This window comes from Melanerpes formicivorus, unplaced genomic scaffold, assembly GCF_026170545.1.
Source record: "Melanerpes formicivorus ecotype bairdi unplaced genomic scaffold, bMelFor1.0.p_v2 SCAF_23, whole genome shotgun sequence".
Classification (NCBI taxonomy): Eukaryota; Metazoa; Chordata; class Aves; order Piciformes; family Picidae; genus Melanerpes; species Melanerpes formicivorus.
Window position 1 is genome coordinate 3,325,398 of NW_027142375.1, and position 25,100 is coordinate 3,350,497.

General features: G+C 39.5%; 1 protein-coding gene across 8 annotated transcripts in view; it reads left to right on the forward strand.

The window, feature by feature from the left end:
* TBC1D5 (TBC1 domain family member 5) overlaps positions 1 to 25,100 on the forward strand; it is a 331,491-nt gene that overhangs the window by 111,051 nt on the left and 195,340 nt on the right. For all 8 annotated transcript variants that reach the window (XM_068152338.1, XM_068152339.1, XM_068152334.1 and 5 more), the window contains one exon: positions 16,758 to 16,893. In XM_068152338.1, the coding sequence (XP_068008439.1) occupies positions 16,794 to 16,893 (100 nt within the window). In that variant the 5' untranslated portion in view covers positions 16,758 to 16,793. The remainder of the gene's footprint in view (positions 1 to 16,757; positions 16,894 to 25,100) is intronic.

The window sequence follows — 25,100 nt, forward strand, 5'->3', positions numbered from 1 at the left end:
CTAACAATGTTAGCATTTGTATCTCTATAAACATATTTAAAATTTCAGAGAGAGTTTAAATATTTATGAAATATAAAAGGTAACTTCAAAATAATATGTTTGTCTTGGAAACTTGTGGCCAGAACTTATCTGCACACAAATTACTTTTGGGAAAAGAGAGAAGCATCCTTACAGTCAGTTTTAATATTTTTAATGGCTTTCACTTTTTACTTTGCAGATTATATAAAGCCTTCAAATATTAATATATATTCAAGATTAGAGATTTATAGGCTTCTTCTGTTTACCATCCGTTGCTTGTCCGTGGAATTTTCATGGTCATCTGATTTTTCTGAACTGTAGTTTTTGTGCCTGCAGATAGATCCTACTGCTAACCTTTCATCACATAAATAAGTGAAGCTCTTGGCCCAAAGAGAGCAAAAGCTATTCATTGCTGTAAAAATAGCCTACAAGCCTTGCACGCTGCAGGGATGAACCCACCTTTTACCTAGCTGGTTTGGTTGCATGGTTATTGATATTCTGATATTGGAAGCACAAAATGGGCTGCCCGGGGAGGTGGTGGAGTCACCATCACTGGAAGTGGTTAAAAAAAGCCTGGATGAGGCACTTGGTGCCATGGTTTAGTTGATTAGGTGGTGTTTGGGTAATAAGTTGGACTTGATGATCTCAAAGGTCTTTTCCAACCTGGTTAATTCTGTGATTCTGTGACTTTCAATATTTGTCATGGGCACATAGATTTACTTTCCTGAGATCTTCAGCTTCTTCTTGAAACAAGCTCAATATTTTGTATGGATAATATCTCTGGCCATGGATAATATATCTGAAAAAGAGTGGTGGAATTATGTAATCAAATAGTTTGGAGGGGTTGTATTCAAAGAAACTTTCTGGTTTATGTCATTAACTGTTGGTCTGGTATTTGTATAAAGAATTGAAATTTATTCATGACTGCAATGGAGGTTGTGAGGTTTTGCACGGGCACGTTGGGAAAGGTTTAAATCACAGTATCACAGTATCACTAAGGTTGGAAGAGACCTCAAAGATCATCAAGTCCAACCTGTCACCACAGACCTCATGACTAGACCATGGCACCAAGTGCTACATCCAATCCTCTCTTGTACACCTGCAGGGATGGTGACTCCACCACCTCCCTGGGCAGCACATTACAATGACAAATGACTCGCTCGGTGAAGAACTTTCTCCTCACCTCGAGTCTAAACTTCCCCTGGCGCAGCTTGAGACTGTGTCCCCTTTGCTCTTTCTTATCTACTCATGTGATGCACTGCATTACAGAGACCTTTTGTACCAGAAAGCCAACAATAGAAAAGGTGAATATTCTTGAAATAAATGCCATCTTGCTTTCCTGTATCTGGGCTGTTTCTTCAGTGCTTGTAAATCAAGGCTAGGAACTCTGCTATGGTGCTTCTTCCTTTAAGCATAGACAGATTTTTTTTTCCCCCCAATATCCCACGTGGAAAAAAAATTTCAAGGGTTTCAAGGAATAGCTGTAGCAATTGCAGGAGAAGTGTATAAATTACCATCTCTTTTGGGTTTTTTCCCCCTCTCAGTGCAACTCTTACTGTAATTAGCCAGCATTTAACAGCAAATGTTTGCTTTGGTTAAATTATTCAGAACATCTATTTTACTTGTCAAAGGTTAGATCAGGTTGTTGTTTGAGCTGGTAATTAAATGCAGCCTAATACACTGTCATATTTATATGCACTATCAGCCCTGTTTCTTCCTTACTCTGTATAATTTTATAATGTTCAGGGTTGACATTTAGACTTAAAACTCAAGTCCTGGTTTCTTGTAAAGACAGCTAAGATTTTGCTTCTGTGTTTCATTGTACATGTGTGTTCTTAAGAAAATAAGAATGAAAGTTCTATAGAATTAGAATAGAATAGAATAGAATAGAATAGAATAGAATAGAATAGAATAGAATAGAATAGAATAGACCAGACCAGACCAGGTTGGAAGAGAGCTTCAACATCATCACATCCAACCCATCATCCAACACCATCTAATCAGCTAAACCATGCAACCAAGCACCCCATCAAGTCTCCTCCTAAACACCTCCAGTGATGGTGACTCCACCACCTCCCCAGGCAGCCCATTCCAATGGGCAATCACTCTCTCTATGAAGAATTTCTTCCTAACATCCATTCTAAACCTCCCCTGGCACAGTTTGAGACTGTGTCCTGTTGTTCTGTTGCTGGTTGCCTGGGAGAAGAGGCCAGCCCCCTCCTGGCTACAATCTCCCATCAGGAAATAATATCTCCCCTGAGCCTCCTCTTCTCCAGGCTCAGCAACCCCAGCTCCCTCAGCCTCTCCTCATAGGGCTTGTGTTCCAAACCCCTCACCAGCTTTTGAATATCACAGCTATGGACTTCACTGTCAAAATTAGTGAAAGCCCTTGGAATATTTGCATGTTTCAGTAAGTCATTGTATAGCATCTGGTATGTATTTTTCAGAGACAAAGGTGAGGTGGACAAGTGCAGACATCTCCTTTACTGATTGAATACCTACAAGTCACAGAAACATGAAGAATATTTAATTTACATTCCCAAATCTTTACCAGAAATGCACAGCATAGTGGAATATAGAAAGGTTCCTAAAATAATTGCATCATGGACTTGGATGAGCAAACAGAAAAATCACATGGTCAGAACTTGGAATGAATGGAATGGAATGAAGCTGGAGGTGGGGAGATTCAGGCTGGATGTGAGGAGGAGGCTCTTCACCATGAGAGTGGTGAAACCCTGGAATGGGTTGTCCAGGGAGGTGATCGAGGCCCCGTCCCTGGGGGTATTTAAGAGCAGGCTGGATGAGGCTCTGTCCAGCCTGATCTAGTGTGGGGTGTTCCTGCCCATGGCAGGGGGGTTGGAACTAGATGATCCTTGTGGTCCCTTCCAACCCTGAATGAAACTATGAAACTATGAAACTTCTAATGAACCTAGAGCAGTGGCCCTTGCACATGTCCATCAGAGCACTGAGGCTGGCTATCTAGGCTATGGGAGTTTTAGAGAAGCCAGAATTCAGTCTTCTGAAGGCTCTCATGGCAAGTTGAACAACTATTTTTCACACACTTAACCTGACACAGTGGTTTCATGGAACTGTCATATATATATAAATATATAAATAAATATATAGATAATGTGTCCACTTGCTTCATCTGCTGTTTCTGACAGCGTGGTGAAAGAGCTCCACTAAATGCAGAGGCAGTCTGCAGAATTTAAAGAAGGTGAGGAAATATCCTTTTTAACAGGCTAACTTTGTATATCCAAACATACTAGATGGCATTTTTGTAACTCTTTATGTTAAAAATACCACGTTTGGTTGTTTGAATGGATGAGAGGAGTCTTACATGGGGTTCCTCAGGAGAAAGAAAGCTGTCTTGGAAAGAAAGCAAAGTCAAGGAGTGATCACTTCTAATAAGATGCTGTCAAAACCTCTAAACCAAAAATGACAAATAATGTTATCTGAGTCTGTTCTCAGCAGTTTGCTTACATCTGTGGCTGCTGGAACAGAACAGAGTTGCCCTTTTTCTTCCACAGCAAAGAATAAGAACTTCCCAAAGAGAGGAGTTTGGATGAGTAGGCAGAGGATCTGGTGCCTGCTTGAGAAATCCTTAAGCTTCATGCCTTCCTGACAACAGGTGGAATTGCAATATGTGTTTGACAGAGTAGTCATCTCAGCTAGGCAGTCTCTGTCTGCCACCTCAACTCTGAATGAAGGTCTGTCCCCTCGGTCAAATTTTTCCACCTTTTTCATGAGGAAGCTAAGAACACCTGCTGCTGCCATCTTATGTCTTCCTTTTAGGAGAAAAAGAAAGATGAATAATACATGGCAGACCAAAATTTCAGAGGTAACTACTAATTTTAGCTGTCCCAGGATGCACAGCCTTAGTAGTAAGCAAACACCTATATTCTATGTGCTTGGTTTCTTTCCATTTACTTCTGGATCCAGTTCAAAAATTTCCTTCATTCTTCTTAATGTGCTAAGTGGTCCTGGATGCTGTTAGGTCACTTCTCTACCTGAACTATTACCAGAAATGCAGCAACACAGGGGAGACCTTATTGCTGTCTACAACTACCTGAAAGGAGGTTATAGACAGGTGGGAGTTGGTCTCTTCTCCCAGACAAGCAGCACCAGAACAAGAGGACACAGTCTCAAGCTGCTCCAGAGGAAGTTTAGGCTTGAGGTGAGGAGAAAGTTCTTCACAGAAAAAGTGATTGGCCATTGGAATGTGCTGCCCAGGGAGGTGGTGGAGTCCCTGTCCCTGAAGGTGTTAAAAAAATGACTGGACATGGCACTCGGAGCCATGGTTTAGTTGTCATGAGGGGTTAGGTATTAGGTAACAGGTTGGACTTGATGATCTCTGAGGTCTTTTCCAACCTGGTTGATTCTGTGGTTCTAAGAAGAACCTTTTTCTAGGCTTTTGCACATGACCAGTTTAAGAATAAGCCTGCAGCAGGAAAAAAGAGCCTGGAAGCTACCTTTTCACTAATTGAGAAATAAAATAATAAATTTGGTCAGAAGGAGACAGAAAAACAAACACAGAAGTATGTGAAAACAGCTGTTTGTCCAGGGAGATACAGAGTGTTAATGCTGTCACAATTTCTATGTTAAATATACTTAAAGAGTCATAGTGGTCTGTGGCAAGAAAACTGTCAGCAAAGGCTTCCTAAAAACAGTAGGAAAAGAATAATCAAGGAGATTTCTAACCATATCTTGTTTACATCTGTTATATTTTTTTAATAAAATGGGCTTAAAAGCTTAGCCCCAAAGGTGTTGCAAGCTTTCTGTAGAGTATAATGACAGCTGTTATTCCAGGAGAGTTTTTCAAGTCTGTTCACCGTTCTGTGGGAATTTCAATTCCTTTTTGCTGCTTGCAGACAACAGAACTTGGTATTCAAACAGCGCTGGGAGATTCAGTTGTGTTATAGGGGTTGGCAAATTAGAGCACTCAACTAAGCTCTCCATCTATTGTGTCACCTATTAAAAAACAAAGATCTTTAGAGTCCTGCCTGTTGTTCTCATTCCTCAGAGCAGAAGAGCATATACAATTCTCAGGTGCTTACCCCTTTGCTTACTACTTCTGGTCTTGCCTAAGATACTGCCATGCTACACGTGTGTGTTGTCAAAGACAACAAAGGCTTTTGCTTCTTGCTGTGTAATATCACAGACTCAAAGAAACATTAAGTTTGGAAGAGACCCTCAGGACCACCAAGTCCAACCCAGAATCCTACTCTACAAGGTTCACCCTGAAACCATATCCCCGAGCACCACATCCAAACCACCTTTAAACACATCCAGGCTTGGTGACTCCACCACCTCCCTGTGCTCTCTCAGGCACATCCCAATGCCTGACTACTCTTGCCCTGAAAAAAGGTTTCCTAAGGTCCAGTCTAAACCTACCCAGTCACAGCTTGAGGCTGTTCTCTCTTGTTCTATCACTAATTCCCTGTGAGAAGAGACCAGCACCAGCCTCTCCACAATGTCCTTTCAGGTAGTTGTAGACAGCAATGAAGTCTCCCCTCAGCATCCTCTTTATCAGACTAAATGGCCCCTGCTGCTGACTCCATTGTAAAGGATAATAAAGCCAGGACTTGCAGTAAAGAGAACTGAACTTGGTGACAGGTGCTTCTAGTACAACAAATTTACTGCCAAATAACAACCAAAAAAACATTACCAGTGTGTTTTAGCCTTATTTCTGGATTATTTTTTTAATGGATTCTTATTGTTGTACATTTTAGAGTCCATTTCTAAAGTTCTGCAGAATTAAATTTGGGGTTGTTAGTAGTCACACTTCTGTTCCTCTGTAGCCTTGTAAAGTACTGCTTTTCTGCTTGCTGTGTAAGAGCTGCATCTGTTTCTGACTTTGAGGTAATGCGGCCAGAGTCTGTTTGTGCCATGCTGTTTGTGCTGATGACTTCTATGTATTTTATGCGCTCTAGAGAGGAGCATGGGCTGCCCAGGAACTATTTTAGGAAGAATAAATGCTTCTAAGTAACAGTGCATTATAGAAATCATTGTGTTGGCCTGCCTAGCTTCTCTCTGCCTGAAGTGTACAGCAAGACCACTTGTGTTCCCTTGACAGTGTGATGTGTATGTACAGGAACACATAGAGCCTTTCATCCAGCTGCTCCAGAATTTGAATGGAATATATGAAAGTGGGAAGGGATTGGAAATTAAGTTGTAACAGACAATACTGTATTAAGAGATCAAGTGAATAATGAAGGAAGAGTATTGCACTGTAATTTTCTCCCGTTTTTAATACTGCTAACCTTGGCAGGAGTTAGTACTAAGAGCTCCCGAGCAGCAGAAACGAAAGTGGTGCAGCAAGATGTGCTGAGCAGCGGAGTTTACTGTCTGCAAAAGGAACAATTTGCCTTGTCATCTCTTTAGTAGCATGGAATGCAGTACTACTGTCCTATACTTTCCTCAGTATAGTTGTTAGACATACTAAAGTAGTCTGCTGCTCTCGTTTACAGAAGTAATGGGAAATCCTTGCCATTTGCATTCAGCTGCAGCTGAATTACCTTTTAGATAGCACTGTCTTTGCTTTCCTTTTACACTCAATTTTCCTTTGCAAGTGAGCCTGCCAGTCTCTTTTCAGTGGTGCCCAGTGACAGGACAAGAGGAAATGGGCACAAACTTGAACACAGGAAGTTCCATCTAAACTTGAGGAGGAACTTCTTGACCTTGAGGGTGGTGGAGCACTGGAACAAGCTGCCCAGAGAGGTAGTGCAGTCCGCATTTGTGAAGTCAATCAAAGACCACCTGGATGCTGCAACTTGCTCTCAGTGATCCTACTCTGGTGGGGGGGATTGGACTAGATGATCTCAAGGTCCCTCCCAGCCTCATCTTTCTGTGATTGGGTCACATAGGTGAAGGTGGACTATGGGTCTTTATATTATGTAGAAACTTCATTGTAAGATACGAAACAAATTCTGTCTTCCTCTTTTTGAAAGTGTCTATGAAATTGTCCTTTTTCTTTAGTAAACAGCTCTTACACAAAATTTCCTTGTACCTCAGCATGAGACAATGCTGCTTTACATCTGCATAACTAGAAGAGGAAACTGGAAGAGAAATACTTAATGCAAATGCTTCTGTGCATGCATGAACATGCTAGCATTTCTGTAAAAATTCTGTCAACCCTGGTAGGAAACAGTGTTCTAAAAATAGGGAAAGAATAAAGGCTGCATCCTGGATTAATTGCTTAGTACTTTAAAGCTGTGATATCCTGGAAACTCGTTTCATTGAATACACTTTTAGTGTCTAAGCTAGTTACTATCATTTTGGGTAAGGCTGCAGGCTAAGCTGCCATTTTTTCCAGTTCACTGTTTTGATGATCTCTTCCAGCCTTGACATTCTTTGGCCCTTTGAGTTACATATGTATTACTAAAACATAAAGTGTGTAGCATAGCATGGTGCCTGTGTGTTCTTGAAAGTAAAACTCTTAAATACTTAAAAGCAGTCATTTCCATACCATAAACAGCAACGACCCATTGTTGGAAGGCAAAAGCTGCATTGTTCTATAACCAGGTAGATAAAATACATTCTAAAATAAAATAAACAAGGGATTTCTTTCATTTAATGGGTTTTCAGTGGTTTGAAGAGTTTCAGTCTGAACAGGATTTTCATCATTTTTAGATTCCTGTAAGAAAAGGGAGTAGCTTCATAGTTGAATGATGTAAAGATTTGAAATCCTACTGCATTTTTCCTTTCTTTCCTTCCCATCTTCCTTTTACTGAAGCAGAACATTCAGGTTCAATCTTATGCTATAGATTATAGATTTGAAGTTCTTAAATTAGCCTTTTTGCTCTTCTCAGGACCACAGCAGCTAGGTATTGTCCTTCTAGGTGATTGTCTAAAAAGGGATACATTATTTGGGCTCAGGCCATACCAGCATTAGTTGATAGAAGGAGACTTGCACATCTAATTCTTACCAACTTGATTTGGTTATTTTGAAGTAGAATTATATTGCTCTTCATCTCATGGTTTTCTAGTTGATTATTGTAACCAAGTGCAAGGTCTTAACTGGTTTTGGTTAAAATTTACTCTTTTGGCAGGAGAGCTTCACCCCAAGTGAATCAGCTGACCTGGTTCCACAGAGATGTGTGTGCCAGTAGTAGAGACATGGCACAAGGGTAACAGTGGTCAGGAGGAGGAGGATGGGACTACCTGTTTTGCCAACAGTATCAATTATGTCAAAACTAGTGCATGGAATTACCTTGAACTAAGTTGTATGTGATGATCTGAAAAGAACTTCTTTCCTGCTCTGCAATCTTTGCTTTCCTTTGGCTAACTCACTTTGTTTAAATAGTGCTGTATGTATTAGCTATCTCTTTTGCAACTGAATCTTAGCAGAATGAAGTAGAAATTGCTTCACCTTCACAATCTTTCCATTGTTCTACCTGCTAGTATGTGCACATGTGTATCCTTGCAATATCAGTAATGCTCTCTTATTCTGGTGTTCCTTGATAATTGCATCATGATTGTTCTTTATTTTTCTGATTTGGCCCTATAAATTGTCCTTATTTATGCTGAACCTGGATTATGTTACCTAGCTTTTACTTTGCACCCTTCCTTCTTAGCAATTCGATGCATGGAACTTTGCTGATTAGCCAAAGTTCATGCCATTGCCTTTTCTGTCCTTCCTCTGCCATCAGGAGAGCCTTAGAGTTCTCTCTTTATAAAAGAACTCCAACCAGAGGAACCAAACCTTACCATTCCACCACCACTTCACCTCTACAAGGAACCTTTCTCTGTTTAAGTCTTTGCTTGAAGGGAAATACAGTGAAAATGCAACAGTATGACATTTTCATATCGGCTGCTGAACAGCTAGATCTTGGGAGTTGGGAGGACTGTCCAAGACATGGGCTACATTTAGCCATTGAGTTTGTTGCCTTTTTTTTGGTATTTCTTGTTTGAAATAAAAATTAGACCAAAGTTGTGTTCTCTTAACTGCTTCATCGTGGAGCTGTCATATAGCCTGCATTAAAAATTCATCTAGTTTTGTGTTGAGGGTGCGGACTGTGGGTTTCATAGCAAGTTCATGCTGCCAAGTTGGGACTGATTTGGCTGTTACCTCTCTTATTCCTTGGTTTATTTATTTATGAATAGAATAGAATAGAATAGAATAGAATAGAATAGAATAGAATAGAATAGAATAGAATAGAATAGAATAGAATAGAATAGAATAGTTAGAATAGAATAGAATAGAATAGAATAGAATAGAATAGAATAGAACAACCAGGTTGGAAGCGACCTTTGAGATCATTGTATCCAACCTATCATCCAACGCCCCCTAATCAACTAAACCATGGCACCAAGCACCTTATCAAGTCTCTTCCTAAGCACCCCCAGTGATGGTGACTCCACCACTTCCCCAGGTAGCCCATTCCACTGGGCAATCACTCTTTCTATGAAGAATTTCTTTCTAACATCCAGCCTAAACCTCCCCTGGTGCAGCTTGAGGCTGTGTCCTCTTGTCATGAGACTCTACTGAACATACAACCATAGTACTGGAAATTCAAAATGGTTGATGCTGTTTATACTTTGGTAGTCACCATTTTCAGTGTTTCACCATAAATCTCAGATGTCACTAGAAATAACATTGGAGCTTGGGACACATTGACAAAGCTGGTAGGGGGTTATGTGTATTGAATACAGTGATCAACATTACAAGAGGATTTTGATCCTCTCTGCTTTAGTCAAGTTTTCTTCCTTAGTCCAAGTCACATACAGAATCATGTAACCTCGAGAAACTGCTTGGACTTGTTCCCTGCTTGTAACAAATCTGTGGGAGATTTCCCGTCTCAAAATTAACAGAATAAAAAGTGTTTAGTTATGAGAAAGTTCTGTGGTTTATGGTTCTTTTCTCTTCTTTTGTAAGCATCTGTAAAAAAAGATTTTAACTATCATGTGAACTACCAAGAGAATACATTGCCATGGTCCCAGGCTATTTGTGCTGTTTCTTATCCCTGACATTTTAATTCACTACTGAATTTATACTTTGCATGTTTAAGTGCTGGTAAGACATGAAAGTTGTAGGGTTAAATTTGTAGACAGTGCTTTAAAGCTCCTATGATAATTGTTCTTAGGTATGTATTCCTTTACTGTGGCTCTTGAGACAACTATTTAATAGACAACATTTGAATAATACAAATGTACGGCTGGTAAAAATGGATTAGGGTTTCAGGGTGGTACCAATGGGTGATATTTAATATTGAATGACATGTATTAAGACAAATGCTTTTATATATAATTTATTTGGCATTGTAAATGCATTTATCTTGTGAGATACAGACCCCCTGTTGCCACATGAAGTATTCTGGAAAGGTTCAGAGTAAATAAATAATAAAACCACTTTGATATACAATCTAACAGTATTAAATATTAAGACTTTCACATGATTGATTTTAATACTTAATTAACTTATTTAAAGTCCAATGTAACTCTGTTTTTGTGCTAAAGATCAGACAGACAGAAGTTAAAATGCAGGAAATGTTATCAAATGGGACAAAATTAATTGCATTTCATGATCATCAGACTCACTGGCTGTTAACCTGTCCATCAGGGGCATGATTTTGTTTGTTTTGTTCTGGACCCCAGCTGATGTTAATGTTAATTTGCTCTACCTTGTCAGTCCATTTTCATGTTTGCATCATTCTGTTTTAATGATGCATAGTCTGATACATTTTGTAAGAGAGAACAGACTTGCGTTGTGCTATCCAAAGTTGGTCAAATTGTGCACTTCTCTCTCTTTGGAGTTAGGAAGACATGGTTCTTCCTGAGGCATGTTTCTTCATGGGTGGTGGCAACCTGCAGAAGAGGCAGAGTAGAAACCTTAGATAGATTTAAAATGGTGGTGGATTGTTTGAGGTTGGAATATTTCTGCCTTGTTTTTTCATGTGTTTGCTTGTTGGGGGGGGAGGTGGGGTAGTGGTTTATGTTTGGTTGGTTTTGTTTTGGAAGGAGAGGTTGAGACACTTAACAAGTATCTGTTGTATTTAAATGGAGATTGTAGTAGTAAAGAGCTGGTGATGGAGAGTGTAAGAGCTCAATTGCTGTGAGATGGGTGGTCCATATGGCCTGAGTAAAAATCACTCCCAGAACAAAGAATAAAGCAGTGAATATTACATAGAGGAACAAAGCTTTAGAACATGTCTTAGTGAGTGGCTTAGTGAAAAGCATCCAGTTCACAGCATAGCAAATGGCCCTCATTTTACAAAGTTCCTGCCTACAGCTGTCTCCTGTTCTGCCCTCTGTTCAGAGCAGGCATGACTTCGAATTTTCTTTGGATTTTTGTTTTCTTTGGTTGGTTGATTGGTTGGTTTGGTTTTGTTGTTTCGGTTTTTTTGGTCGGGTGGGTGGTTTGGGGTTTTTTGTTTGGTTTTGTTTGTTTGGGTGTAGTTGTTGGGTTTTTTTTTGTAGAGTTTTGTTGTTGTTGTTTGTTTTTCTTTTTTCCTGATTTAGGAAGAATAATTTAAAGCCCAGGAGATTTGTCCAGGGAAAGAACACTCTGGAACTGTTTCCAGATTATTTGCGAGTCACCTGTACTTCGCTGTTTTAAACAAAGACAAGACATTTTCATTCTCCTAATACCTAAGTCAATATCTGCTGGAAAATCCTCAGTTGTGTGTTTTAACATGCTTGATGACTTCATAAGCTGCAATTGAGGGGCAAAGTCATGGACCCTCTGATGCTCTCAAACTTAACAAAACATGCCTAAGACCATTACCACATCAGGCATTTGCTTTTACTTTGGTCATTTGAATCAATCTGACTTTGCAGGGCAGATAATTTATACTTAGCTAAACAACTATTTCCTCTACTTCTCATCAATTTAAGTAATCAAAATTGTAGACTTTGCTATATAGTATGAACTAAAGGCCCAGAGATAATTTGGAAAAGATGGTTGATACAGTCTAATAGAATGAAACAGTGTTGTTCAGCTTCTTCTGTAGCTTAGTGGGTTCTCTTTTTCCTTTCTTTAAGGATAAAATGTTTTGCCTTTTTGGCTTGATTGTCTGGTGCTAAGAGGATGTCAGAGAGCAAGAGTGGGACAGTTTGTACCATTCTGCCCTGTTCCCAAGTACCCTGTAATTTCTCTCCTGATAGCAGGGTAGGAGAAGAGTGGGAAAATGGATGTAAAAGCTCAGAATGGCCTTATTATTTTTCACCTACTCAGTTACACCTCCAAAATACCCTTTGTGAGACTTACATTTTTAATTTCTGCCCAAACAATATATATGCTCTTCACATATTAAACATTAATTTCAGTATCATAGAATGCATGGGCTTGGAAGGGACCTTTAAAGGCCAACTGGTCCAACCTGCATGCAGTTAGCAGGGACATCTTTAACTAGATCAGGCTGTTCAGAGCCCCATCAATATGTTTTGGTGTGTTTTGTAGTTGGAAATCATTTTAAGAAGCCTATAATAAATCATTTTAAGAAGCCTATATAAGCTCTGATATGATTTAGGGGAAGCTTTTAGATGAGGTGGTTTTAGATATTTATTTATTTTTACTGAAAAATAAAACATTAGTAACTATTTTTAAAACAGTTATCCAGAAACTGCTCTTTGAATATGTATGTGTTGAATGTTTGTATTCTGTATCTGCTGCAAGTGAAGAGGTAAATGGAAGTTTTTCAGACAAATAAGAAAAGTAGTTGATACCTGCTGTGTATAGAGAGCTTGTCAGTCAGTTAGATGTTAGCAAGCATCAATTAAGTTTGTTCCTAATGGAAATTGGTTGGTATTTTATAGCCTGTGGGTTAGGGTGGAGGTCATGGGGAGAAAGGTTGGTGCACTGCAAACAGCTGTCTCTGTAGATTCTCTTTAATATCCAGTGAGGTTCTGTGTTGGATTCTATAAACCCATCTTCGAGGGAATTTTGGTCTCCACTAGGAAGTTAGGCTCATAGGTCACAAGCTGCTTCAATGGAAAGCTGGCTGGATTCATTCCACGTGCATTGGTTGGCAAGGAGCAGACATGTGGTGCTGTCCTTGGTGGCACGTGAGGATTCCCCCTGCTCATGTACTTAAGGAGAGCTGCCAGACAAGGAGTTTGTATGCTTGTCTTTTCCTTGGGCTCATATGTGGATTAGTGTCTCTTTTCATTCGCCTAACTAGATAAATGTGTTATAAGCAGCTTTAATTATTTTTCCATGTACATTAAAGAAGAGTTGAACTTCCAATGCTGGGACGGGTGCCTTATCTTTGGCCCTTCATCTTTGGAGGGGGGAAAAAGGAAGGCAAAAGTAGGAATAGATAACAGACACTTCCAGCTTTGACTGAGATGCTGGAGTTTAAAGAGATGTCGAGTCTTTTAATCTAACAATGGAATTTCAGATTTTTCTAACACTTTTATTGCTTCACATTGAGAGTGCTTGTAAATTGCATCTTACTTAACATGAACAATATGTTATAGGCCATTACAAATCAAGCACAAACCTGTAAAAAAGTTAATCTGTCTTGGGGTAAGATCTGGAGTGTGATCATAATTGTTTAATAGTTCTCCTTGCTAAAAGAGCTGAAAAGAAATATAAAACTAAAGAAAATTACTCCTGGACTAAGGAGTGACAAGACTAATAGGTAGTGGTGTTGTTTTTAAAAACAATCAAATGTATCTATAAACAAATAACTGATTAAATCACTGTGCAAGAATGGAAAGTGAATCTATTCAGCTGCTTAAAACTGCTCAAAGTGTCTGTAAATTATGGCTCCTCTATGTGGTAAAGGCATGGAATTTGGGGAGTATTTAGGAGAAAAAAATGAAGGTGGGTTAAGAATCATAGAATGGTCCAGGCTGAAAGGGACCTCCAAAGGTCATCCAGTCCAGCCTCCCCTCATGCAGTAGGGACATCCCCAACTAGATCAGGCTGCCCAGGGCCTCATTGAGCGTCACCTTGAGTATCTCCAGGGAAGGGACCTCAACCACCTCCCTGAGCAACCTGTTCCAGTGTTCTACCACCCTCATGGTAAAGAACTTGTTCCTAACATCCAATCTAAATCTGCTCTTCTCTAGTTTGAAGCCATTGTCCCTTGTGCTGTCACTGCAGGCCTTTGCAAACAGACTCTCCCCATCCTTCCTGTAGGCCCCCTTCAGGTACTGGAAGGCTGCTATTGCATCTTCCCAGAGCTTTCTCATCTTCAGGCTGAACACCTTCAGCTCCCTCAGCCTGTCCTTGTAGCAGAGGTGCTCCAACTCCCTGACCATTTCTGTGGCACTCTGCTGGGCCCTCTCCATCAGGTCCATGTCCTTCCTATATGGAGGGCTCCAGACCTGTGCACAATATCACAGGTACTCTCTGTATCTGCTGTCGACACATCTTTTGAACAGAAGAGTATAGAAGAGCAAACTTACTAGAGTCAATGTCATATTGTGCTATGGATGTATGACAATATAAGTCTTAGTTGCCTCTTAGTTAAGTGATGACTGCCAAAACTGCAAAGACCTGTAAGGTCATTTCATGCCTGGTTTTCAGTTTGAAAAGCATTTGGGGTTGTGCCTTGGTCAGATTATGTAGTAAAGTCTGAAAGACCACAGTTTGAAATAAGTTTGCAATTTTTGTGTAGGACAAAATGAAGAAATCATTAGAAAGGTAATTACAATGATATAGCAAAGGGAATAAGAGCAGCAACTGAAATTCCAGTAGCATAAGATCATAAACAGCTCTTCCTGCAAAGTTGGTTTTTTCTGGTTTGGGCTTTGGTTATTTTATTTTTTTTAAAGTAAATTCATTCACTTTATTTATTTATTTATTTATTTAAGAGATCAGGTCATTATAAACAACTCTCTGTATTATTTAGCCATAAGACTGCAGGTAAACATTGAAGTGTAATTTAAGTGGCTATCCAGTTCATAAATGTATTTTTCCAAGTTACCATTCATGCATTTTTCATTGTTATGGTTTATAAAATTGCATAAGAAACTCATGAGGTGTACTTGCATTCAGAATAACTTGTGTTGAGCTAGTACAAGGAGTTGTTCAGGAATGGGCTGCCCGGGGAGGTGGTGGAGTCACCATCATTGGAGGTGTTCAGGAGGAGACTTGATGGGGTGCTTGGTGCCATGGGTTAGTTGTTTAGGTGGGTTGGATTGGTTGATAGGTTGGACGTGATGATCTTGATGGTCTCTTCCAACCTGGTCTATTCTATTCTATTCTATTCTATTCTATTCTATTCTATTCTATTCTATTCTATTCTATTCTACTCTATTCTATTCTATTTTGGTTTAGTGGTGTGTTTTATCATAGGATTATGAGATTGCAGTGATTTGACATGAAGGCATACCGCTGCAAAAGTGGGCAGTCCTATCTTCCCTCACACCTTGGCTGCTCTTCACTTGTTTTCTTGAAGCTAAAAAGTACTGAGATGATGGTGTGAGTGTTTCAGCATCACACTAACAATGGTGCCTGGACAAATGAAGGACAAAGCCTTCAGAGAATGCAGCTGAGAGAGGATCCTTTTAGAAACAGCCTGGATGCCTCAGTTTGAAAGAAAATGCCTAACACCACCCCAATTACCCCTTTGGGTGGTTTGAGTTTTTCTCACAGAGCTGAGTAGGAAAATTAAGCAAATCAATAACATAAAAATAATATACCAATCCCAAAAGTGTGGTGTGTTCTGTTCCTCTTTGTATATTTATTTTTAAATACAATTATCTGGAAGTTAAAAGGTTTAGATACATGTGAACTACAAAGCTACAAACTCAAATGTCAGTCACAGGTAGCAACTTAGTGTGCTTGTGTTGCAAGTTACCTACATCTCTTTCATGCTGTTAATAATTTGCTGTACACTCACCAAAATACTGCCTTGACAAATGTACTCTTGTGCTGTTAATGCACTGTAAAGGTCACTTCTTCCTTCTTACCACTCTGACCAGAGCACCATCTGCTTTTCATTCTTGTATTGGCATTATCTTACTCATTGCAACAATGACTCGCTTCCAGTGCTGCTCAACAGGAACTTCTGGTGTAGTTAGTATTCGCATAATGGGTACTTATGTGAATGGCATTCAGAAGCCAGTGATGATGAACCCTTGTCACCTGCTTCCTGGGGTTTCAGTTTGGGGTTTTCTCCCCTTTTGCCCTTCATTTTTGAAAGAACTTCTTTGTAAATACTCACTAGCTGGATGACTCTGTTTCTTGAAATGCTTCTGTAGAACCATCTTTCTAGAAAGCAAATACAGATCTTGATAAAACTGAAGTTAGCCATCATACCAAGCAGTGTTACCACAGCCTTTTCTTCTCACATGTGTTTGCATCCCTCTCTCTGTATCTTACACTGAATGTATGATTTCTGAAAAAGTATTGGTTCATAGGAAGTTTTTCTAAGCTAAGAAATCCTGAGCCAGGAAAGTGATGATGGTGGGTCTCACCTCAGCTTTCTTCCACAGCCTTCATCATCCACAAGGAGTAGTATAAGTTCTCCCTGGAATCAGACTAAAAGAGAAGTTGGGGAAGTGAGAAAAAGGAAAGAGATTTCTGCCCCACTTCAGTTTCTCACAACCATGCTTAGACTTGCATTTGCAGTGTGATGGTTGGAGTTACTGTACATATGCTTTTGGACTTCAAGTAAACATTTGAATGGGATCACTGTTGTTCTGCTGTTATCATATCAAATATTAATGTGATGCCTGGAAAATAAGGAAAGATTTTACTCTTTTTTTTGCTGTTGTCTTATGTGATTGAAAAATAGCTAAACAAGCACCTGAAGTGTTTCTCTGTTGTCTTTTTTTCCCTCCAGATAAATACCCTTCAGTTGGAATTTACTACTGCCAATATGTATCATTCTGTGTCTGAAACCAGTCACCCTTTGCAAACGGAGGAACAAGAAATAGGTATCGATCCCTTGCACAGTTACCTAAACAAGCCAGGGGAAGGTGAGTTTCATATTCCTTTACTTTTTAGACCTTGTGGCTAGAAACCTTCTGTAAGTGTGTCACGATAACTGTACCTGTCCTAATTTGTTTAGTTCTCTCAATGAAGCTGAACTGGGCAAGTTAAAGAACATTTCTGTCGAACTCTGTGATGCTAATAAAAGCCAGGAAAAGTCAGCTTTCAATTACAGGCAGACACATTAGCTAAATGTTTAATGCACTGTCATCCTTTTTTTAATCATAAACCAAACACTGACTTTGGCATTGGAATATTGAAATGCAGCGTGGCTTTACGTTGTGTTCTCAGGCATGGGCTCTTACACTGCTTTGGGTTTAGGGATTTTCTTTTTCTTTCCAGTTTCCTTGGTTTGTTTTGTGTTTTTCTAAATTGTGAAGTAGAGTTCAGTATGTTATTTTGGATGAAATAATGAAAAGGAAAAAAAAAAAAGCAAAGATTGACTTTGCTTTTTTTTTTGTCTTTCCTATTTGATTAATCTGTGTTTTCATTTGAGGAAAAAAAATCTTGGGGGTTGAGCTAGAATGGCCAGGCTCTAAAGGTAGAAATGCCTATGTAACCTGAAGTAAATTAATTAAATAAAGTATTTGGAAGACTCTAATGAATAGTGAGAACAGACTGCTTGCACAGTGCAATGCGTGTCTGTGTTGCTTGTCTTTTCTACTTATTTGCTAGTAGTGACAGTATAGTTGGTTCGAAGAAAGTGATAAGCTTAACGAGAAAGCTCGTCCTTGTCAGGAAAACATTCCTCAAGTACTTGGTTATATACAGTGGCACCTTAACTACCTGTAATTTTCCAGTCATTGAACACATGTACCAGGAGGGCAAAATAAAAAATTCATTTTAAATTACAGAGTTAAAACAACTTTGTCACATTTGCTAAGTCCCTCACCTAGATCAGCTACTCTGTGTGGCTGTATCTGTCTATAAATCTTCTGTTTACTAGTGCTTATTAAAAAAGCTATGTCAAGCTTTACTTAGCCAGGTTTATTACCTCAGTTTATAAGAAGCTGATGTTTTGCTTTAAAATATATTGGTGAAACTTCATTGTCCCTCTGAGCTAATTTTATTTCCCCCCCTTATTTTTCCTTCATTGGTTTCTAAAGCTTTTTCAGTGTTAGAAATTGAGAATGAACATCTAGAGGGAAGTATTTCAAAAGCTGATGATTGAATGAAGTAGCTTTTCTGGGTCAGTGTTCCTTCTCCCTTATATTTGGCATCTTCTTTAACATTATGCAGCCACTTCAGTTGGGTAAACTAAATGCACTTTTCTACATCATTTTAGAAACTTGAAAATAATCTTTCACAATAACCTTATTTCCCATTGGAATGGGCTGCCTGGGGAGGTGGTGGAATCGCCATCACTGGAGGTGTTCAGGTGGAGACTTGACAGGGTGCTTGGTTACATGGGTTAGTTGGTTAGGTGGTGTTGGATGATAGGTTGGACACGATGATCTTGAAGGTCTCTTCCAACCTGGTTTATTCTATTCTATTCTATTCTATTCTATTCTATTCTATTCTTAGAGAAAAAACATTTAGAATGATAGAACTGTCAGGGCTGGAAGGAACCTCAAGGATCATCTAGTTTTGACTCCCCCTGCCCTGGGCAGGGACACCGCACACTAGATCGGGTTGCTCAGCGCCACATCCAGAGGAAGTACAGGCTTAATTTTCAGTCATGCTAATCAAGAAAAAGCTAAACATTTTATCCTGTTCTTTTTTTTAAATTTTCCTTAAAAATTTAATCCTTTCACCTCTGTTTCAAGGGAAAAAAAATAATATTTTTACCCTCTTAAAAAAAACCAAACCGCAAATTAATTGTACCTTTTATTGTGCCCAGAAGTGATTAGTTACCTTGCCTGAAAAGGTTGCTCATTTTATCTCAACCTTAACATTTCTATGACATACAAAGTTATTAGTATTGAATTGATGTTTAAAAGTGCCATTAATTCATTTACCCCAAATGTTCATTAACAATGTAAATGTATGCTGATGTTCTATGAGACAAGGAAGTGACTAATGACTCTTCGCACTAACAACACTTAAAATGAATAGAAACTTTAGATAGCTAATCTTGAAGTAATCAAGACCCTCATTCAGCTTGGCATCTCTGTATGCTCTAAAACAGCTGTCAACTGTTAAAAATATATACACAACACACACATACGCACATGTGAAGATAAAGATATGTAAATACATTGGTTCCCCAAGCCATAAAGGTTACCAACTCTGGTACATTTTTTGTGTTCCATCTATGTAAATATTTTATATAAAGCATCCATTTCAGCTCCCAAGATTTATTTATTTATTTATTTATTTTGGTGAGCTGCAAAACGCACACTGCATTTTAATTGGAAACTTTATATATCCAAAAGGAGCCTTTGAAGTTTTAATGTTGCACTTTGAATAAGGCAGATGAGCGCTGAGATGAGTGGTAGGTCGTTGGGCATCAAAGTATACAGACGTTCTCATCCATGCAGTCTGTCCGCTTCACAAAAGTATTTCTGAGTGTCCTGGTTGGAGGCCAGACAGATCCTCTCGTGCCCCTGAGAGGGCCAAAGGAATGTCACTCACGCAAATGGGTTGCAAAAGTGATGGAAAGCTTAAATGGAAAATCAGTAAGTGTTTTACAAAACCACAAAGCACAGTGGCAAAGAATCCCAAAGCATACAGAGTCCCTTACAAGACATCCAAATGCCTCCCAATACTTCCCTTCTCCCCACCTGAGGGTATACCCAAAACCCCCAGGGTGCTTTCTTCCTCCCTACCCCCCCCCCCCAGTCTCAGCTAGCCAGGGCTGAGACTGCTCCCCTTCCCTTCTCCTCCTGTCCTAGCCAGGCCTAACAGGCCTTGAGATACTCCCCCCGCATTACCCAATAGGGAGCATCTCCCACGGGAGCAGAGAAGGAAGAAAGTGGAAGAGAATGACTGCAGATGGATTTATAGGGAGCAGAATACTATGGATATGAAATAGGCTGCTTCCTGTGTCCACCTGCTGGGCTGGACTCTCTGGACACCGGAGGTGTAGCTTGTGTGGCAGTAACAGGAGGCACCCAGCCTAAACTGCCACACCAAGACAAGGTTTTTCAACTTAGCCTCAAGTTTCAGGCATGGTATAGAATCAACTTAGTGAAAATGTGTATCTTAAAAGTCTTTTGTAGTATGTATCACAGAAATATGGAGAGGAGGGGGCTCATCAGTCAAAGATGTTCTGTGCAATATTGCGGAGTATCAGGCCATCTGAATTGTGCTGAATGCTTAAAGTATTGCCTTGAAGGAAAAGTGATAGGAGTCTTCACTGAGATAAGGAGATAAAAATAGAGCATGCCACTGATAAGGATGCTGAAAATAAATATTTAATCATAGAGCCAGTCAAACTTGTCTATCTACATGAAGTATTGTATTTTTAGTATGGGCAACTGATACCAAAACCTGACAGAGAACCAGGAGATGGAATGTCCAGATGAAGCTTTGTAATTCTCTCACAAGTCATTTTCATAAAGCGAAAGAAATCTCAGAAATACATGACTGTTAAGTGGGGCTGATTGGAAAATCAAATGCACAGACTCCTTTGTGTTCATTTGCTGTCACTTGAAAAGATAGATAGGATTCCATCAATATATTGATTGAGTCTAATAGTAGTCAGTGCTTTTATTAAAATCACAGTGAAGGTTTAGAGCAAAAACATGATTTCTTTGGAACTGGGCTGCTAGCACAGTGGAGGGCAGACATACAATTCACAGTATTCCTGCAATTTGAGAGGAACAAGAGATGGTTCACTTGGAAGCGCTGTGAGGATTAATGTTGCAAATGCTAGGCGGGAGAAAGTGACCTAGCTGAATAAATAGCGGCAGAGAATTGCAGATGAGGTAAGTGTTCATTTGGAGAAAGATGTGGATGTTTGTAGCGCTCCAAGTACTTTGTAACTGAGGAAATCTGAATCTTGAGTCATGAGAATGTGCTTGTTTGCAAGTTTAAAAAACTCAGGATTTGTGGGAACCCAAAAAGGGAGGAGCTAAGGAATGTTTAGATGGCCTTCATATCTGTAAGGCCCTGGAGGTGATAGGAGATGTTGTACCCAAAATGTATGAACAAGGATGGGAGTTAATATAGTGCTGCATCTATATAAAGATGCATATAAAGATAACACAGTTCTGTAGGGCAATAATGTTGGGGGAAAACTTCAACCCACCACAACCAGACAGCTTTATCAGAGAAACTGATAAAGGATTTTTTTTGTCAGTGTCAGAGGCTTATAAACCCTGAATATATGCAAAGAGAAATTTCAGAAACTTTGTTCTTCTAGCTTCTCCCTTTATATTGCATTTGACAAACTATTTTGTTCATTTCCAAATGCTTAAGTGTTATATTACACTGAAGAGGGATAACAAGGTTCACTGTTTCTGAGCTTCTGTAAATTTTTACTCTAAGTTACAGTATTCACCACATCCTGCCACAAGTTTTGAAGAGCACAGTGGCTACTATTCCCATTTCATTGATGTAATGAGAAAGTTGATCCTCTAAGGACAGACTTGAACAATGCATTTAATACTCTTTAATTTAATTTGCTCAATATCACAATTAATACAATTAAGGTCACTTGAAATGAAACTATTAACAAATGGGGTAATTTACTTTAACAATGTCAGTGTGTTCTCACAATTACATTTGCTTTAATTAGTGTACAAGCTATTACTTAATAGCATACTTCACACAGAAAAATTTAATGTGTTCTTTGTTCTTAATAGAAGAAAAGGGGAAACACTTAATGGGTCTGGGTATCCTGGATTTGGAGTTTGGGGGATATATTTCATGTCTAAAGGCTAGAGTTGGTGGTGAGGACAGAGGAGGCTGATGTAGCTAGAAGGACAAAGATAACTACTGCAGTGTGTGACTGAAATGAATCCAGTTGAGACAGATCAACTACCCACCTTATGCTTACCATTCCATTCCTCCTGATTCTCAAGGCTGCCATGGTAAAATACAAGAGATCCTAACTGATCACTAGAAAGTATTAAGATGCATACCTGTAAGTGATGTGGATTTTGAGATACTTGATTGAGATTAGTGTTATGCAGAAGACATGTAGAAAACAGAGGGGGAATGAACTGACAGCAAAAATTATTTCCTGCTCTGTCAGTAGCTATTCAGTGTTATAAGCTGGGGGTGGGGGATGTGGGTTGCTGCTTACAACCCCCTTCTCTGACAATGCTAATGTGGATTGCCCTCTGTCTTTTATCTGTCCCTGGTTGTAGAGATAATTTCTGTGATTACATTAAAAAAAACAACAAACAACAACAGAGTTGCAGATATCTCTGTGTGAGAAGTACATTCCCAGGTAAAAGCACTTGAGAATGCAAATACAGAGAGTTCTTGAAGCCTTACTACTTGATCAAGTATTTGTCAATAGTGTATTGTATGACATCACATGTGTTATGTAACAGAATCATAGAATCACAGAATGGTCCAGGCTGGAAGGGACCTCCACGGGTCATCCAGTCCAACCTCCCTTCATTCAGCAGGGAGATCCCCAAATAGATCAGGCTGCCCAGGGCCTCTCAAGCCTCACCTTGAATATCTCCATAGAAGGAGCCTCAGCCACCTCCTTGGGCAACCTGTTCCAGTGTTCCACCATCCTCAATAGTAAAGAACTTGTTCCTGAACTTCTTCCTTGTACTTTCTTATCCTGTCCAGGGAGAGATATACACATTAAGTGTAGCATTGTGCTTTAATTTAAGAATCCTTTAGAGTATGCATACTACTTTGTAGTAGACAAAATTGGAACAAAGAACCTGTTTGCATTATATTGGAACGGAAGATGCTAAGGATTGTGATTGTTTTTAATGCCTTTGGCATTTCATGCTGCAGTTTGCACCAGGGCCTGAGAATGCCCTGTGCTCTTCATTGGCAAGTTTTACCCTCTAGGCAGCAAGTTTCAGTGTGCTCCACCAGCATTGTTCTTGTTAGTGGTCATTATTTAGAAACCTGCTTTTTCTCAGGCCTTGGCTTTTCCAGATATGGTAGAGGAGAAAGATCTGTCTTGAGTCTAGATCATTTTGTACTGGATAAATAAAAGCAGTAATGTTTTTTACATCCTCAACCACCATATGGTAACATAACAAGCGTTTTAATATTCATTTATTAATGATAACTACTGTTTAGGCTGCTTTTAATTGAGCTGTAAGAGGATCACAGTGACAAAGGCTGTTGAAGCAGCACAGCATGGCATGAACTGATTCAGCCTGTCACTGGCTCCTTCCATACAGCTCATCATCTTCTCTTCTCTTCTCTTCTCTTTTCTCTTCTCTTCTCTTCTCTTCTCTTCTCTTCTCTTCTCTTCTCTTCTCTTCTCTTCTCTTCTCTTCTCTTCTCTTCTCTTCTCTTCTCTTCTCTTCTCTTCTCTTCTCTTCTCGTCTCTTCTCTTCTCTTCTCTTCTCTTCTCTTCTCTTCTCTTCTCTTCTCTTCTCTTCTCTTCTCTTCTCTTCTCTTCTCTTCTCTTCTCTTCTCTTCTCTTCTCTCTATTAGAAATACATTGTTATTAAGAGGTCAGTTAACAGAGAAGCTATGCATGTTTAAAAATACATATATTTATCATAAAGTTAGTTGAAAATAGACAGCATACAGTGCATTTTTTCCTTTAAAGATCATATTTGTATGCATGACATTGTTGACATGCCCTTAGAAATTTGCCAGTAATAGACTCTCTGTTTTCAGTGCCTCCATGCAAACTTGTATTTAGGGAATGCAGGAGTATTTTGAATTGCTTCAGCTGTGGGATCAAATATGAGTAGTTGACAGTCTTGAGACTTCTGGCCAGTACTAGCTTGCAGAGTTAGTTTTCTCCTTTAGAAGGTAGCTCCATTTTTATACTGTCTTCACATGAGTTGCCCATTACATGAATTCCAGTTTGGTGGTTACACTGAGTCATGGATAACCCTCACCAACATTCTGCAGGGAGATTGCCCTCAGCGGTTGACAAGGCAGGTATGACAGAAGACCTTTTGGACTGGACAGCAATATCTGTTGATTTAAAAGAAATCTAAACATTAATTTTGAAAGTTCTACTCTAAATTAGTGTATGAAAATAATATCATTCTCACTACTGATTAGGCTGGACTTTAGGAGGAAGTTCTTTACCACGAGGGTGGTGGAACACTGGAACAGGTTGCCCAGGGGTGTAGTTGAGGCCCCATCCTTGGATATATTCAAGATCAGGCATGACAGGTCTCTGGACAACCTGATCTAATGGAGGATGTCCCTGTTCACTGCAGGGGGGTTGGACTAGATACCTTTGGAGGTCCCTTCCAACCCAAACCATTCTATGATTCTGTGATAATGACATTGGCACACTACCTCAGTTCAGTCGTCTCAGTGGGGAGTTTCCAGTTCTTTCCAGGTACAGCCCTGCCTGAATACTGACAGGCATGTCAGTACCTGAATACTGACAGCCCCATGTCATTCTTTTTAAAACTGTTGGTGACTCTACTTTGAGAAAAGCTGATTTCAGCACTTATTTTCCTAGCTTTTCCCAAATCTAGGTTAAAGCTCAACTCATCTTGATTTGTACATGATAGTAATTAATGTTTGAGTTTACTTTTGTCCTGGCATACAGAATCATAGAATTAGCTAGTTCCAACCCCCCCACCATGGGCAGGGACACCTCACACTACAGCAGGTTGCTCAGAGACACATCCATCCTGGCCTTAAAAACCTCCAGGGATGAAGCTTCCACCACCTCCCTGGGCAACATGTGCGAGTGTCTCACCACCCTCATGGGGAAGAACTTCTTCATAACATCCAATCTGAATCTATCCACTTCTAGTTTTGCTCCTTTCTCCCTAGTCCCATCACTGACACCCTAAAAGGATTATAACTTGCAAAAGCAGATTGTAACTTACAGAGCAATCTATGAATTGTATGCAGCAAGCTGATACTAGAGATCTCTGTGTCTGAGGCTAGAGTTGTGTTAAAACATCTTGAATTTAACTGCCACAGAGTTGATTGTATTAGAAATTGATTGCTCTGTGTAACAGAAATATGCCTGTTACATAGAGCACTCTCCTGTCTGTCAAATATGTGGCCATTTATAAATGTCTGGAATTCCTTATTTTAAAAAAGGGAAAGGTTCAACTTGCTTTCACTTAAGTGCCAAGTGACACAGCAAAGCTTCAGTTTTAGTCTTCTGCTTGGCTAA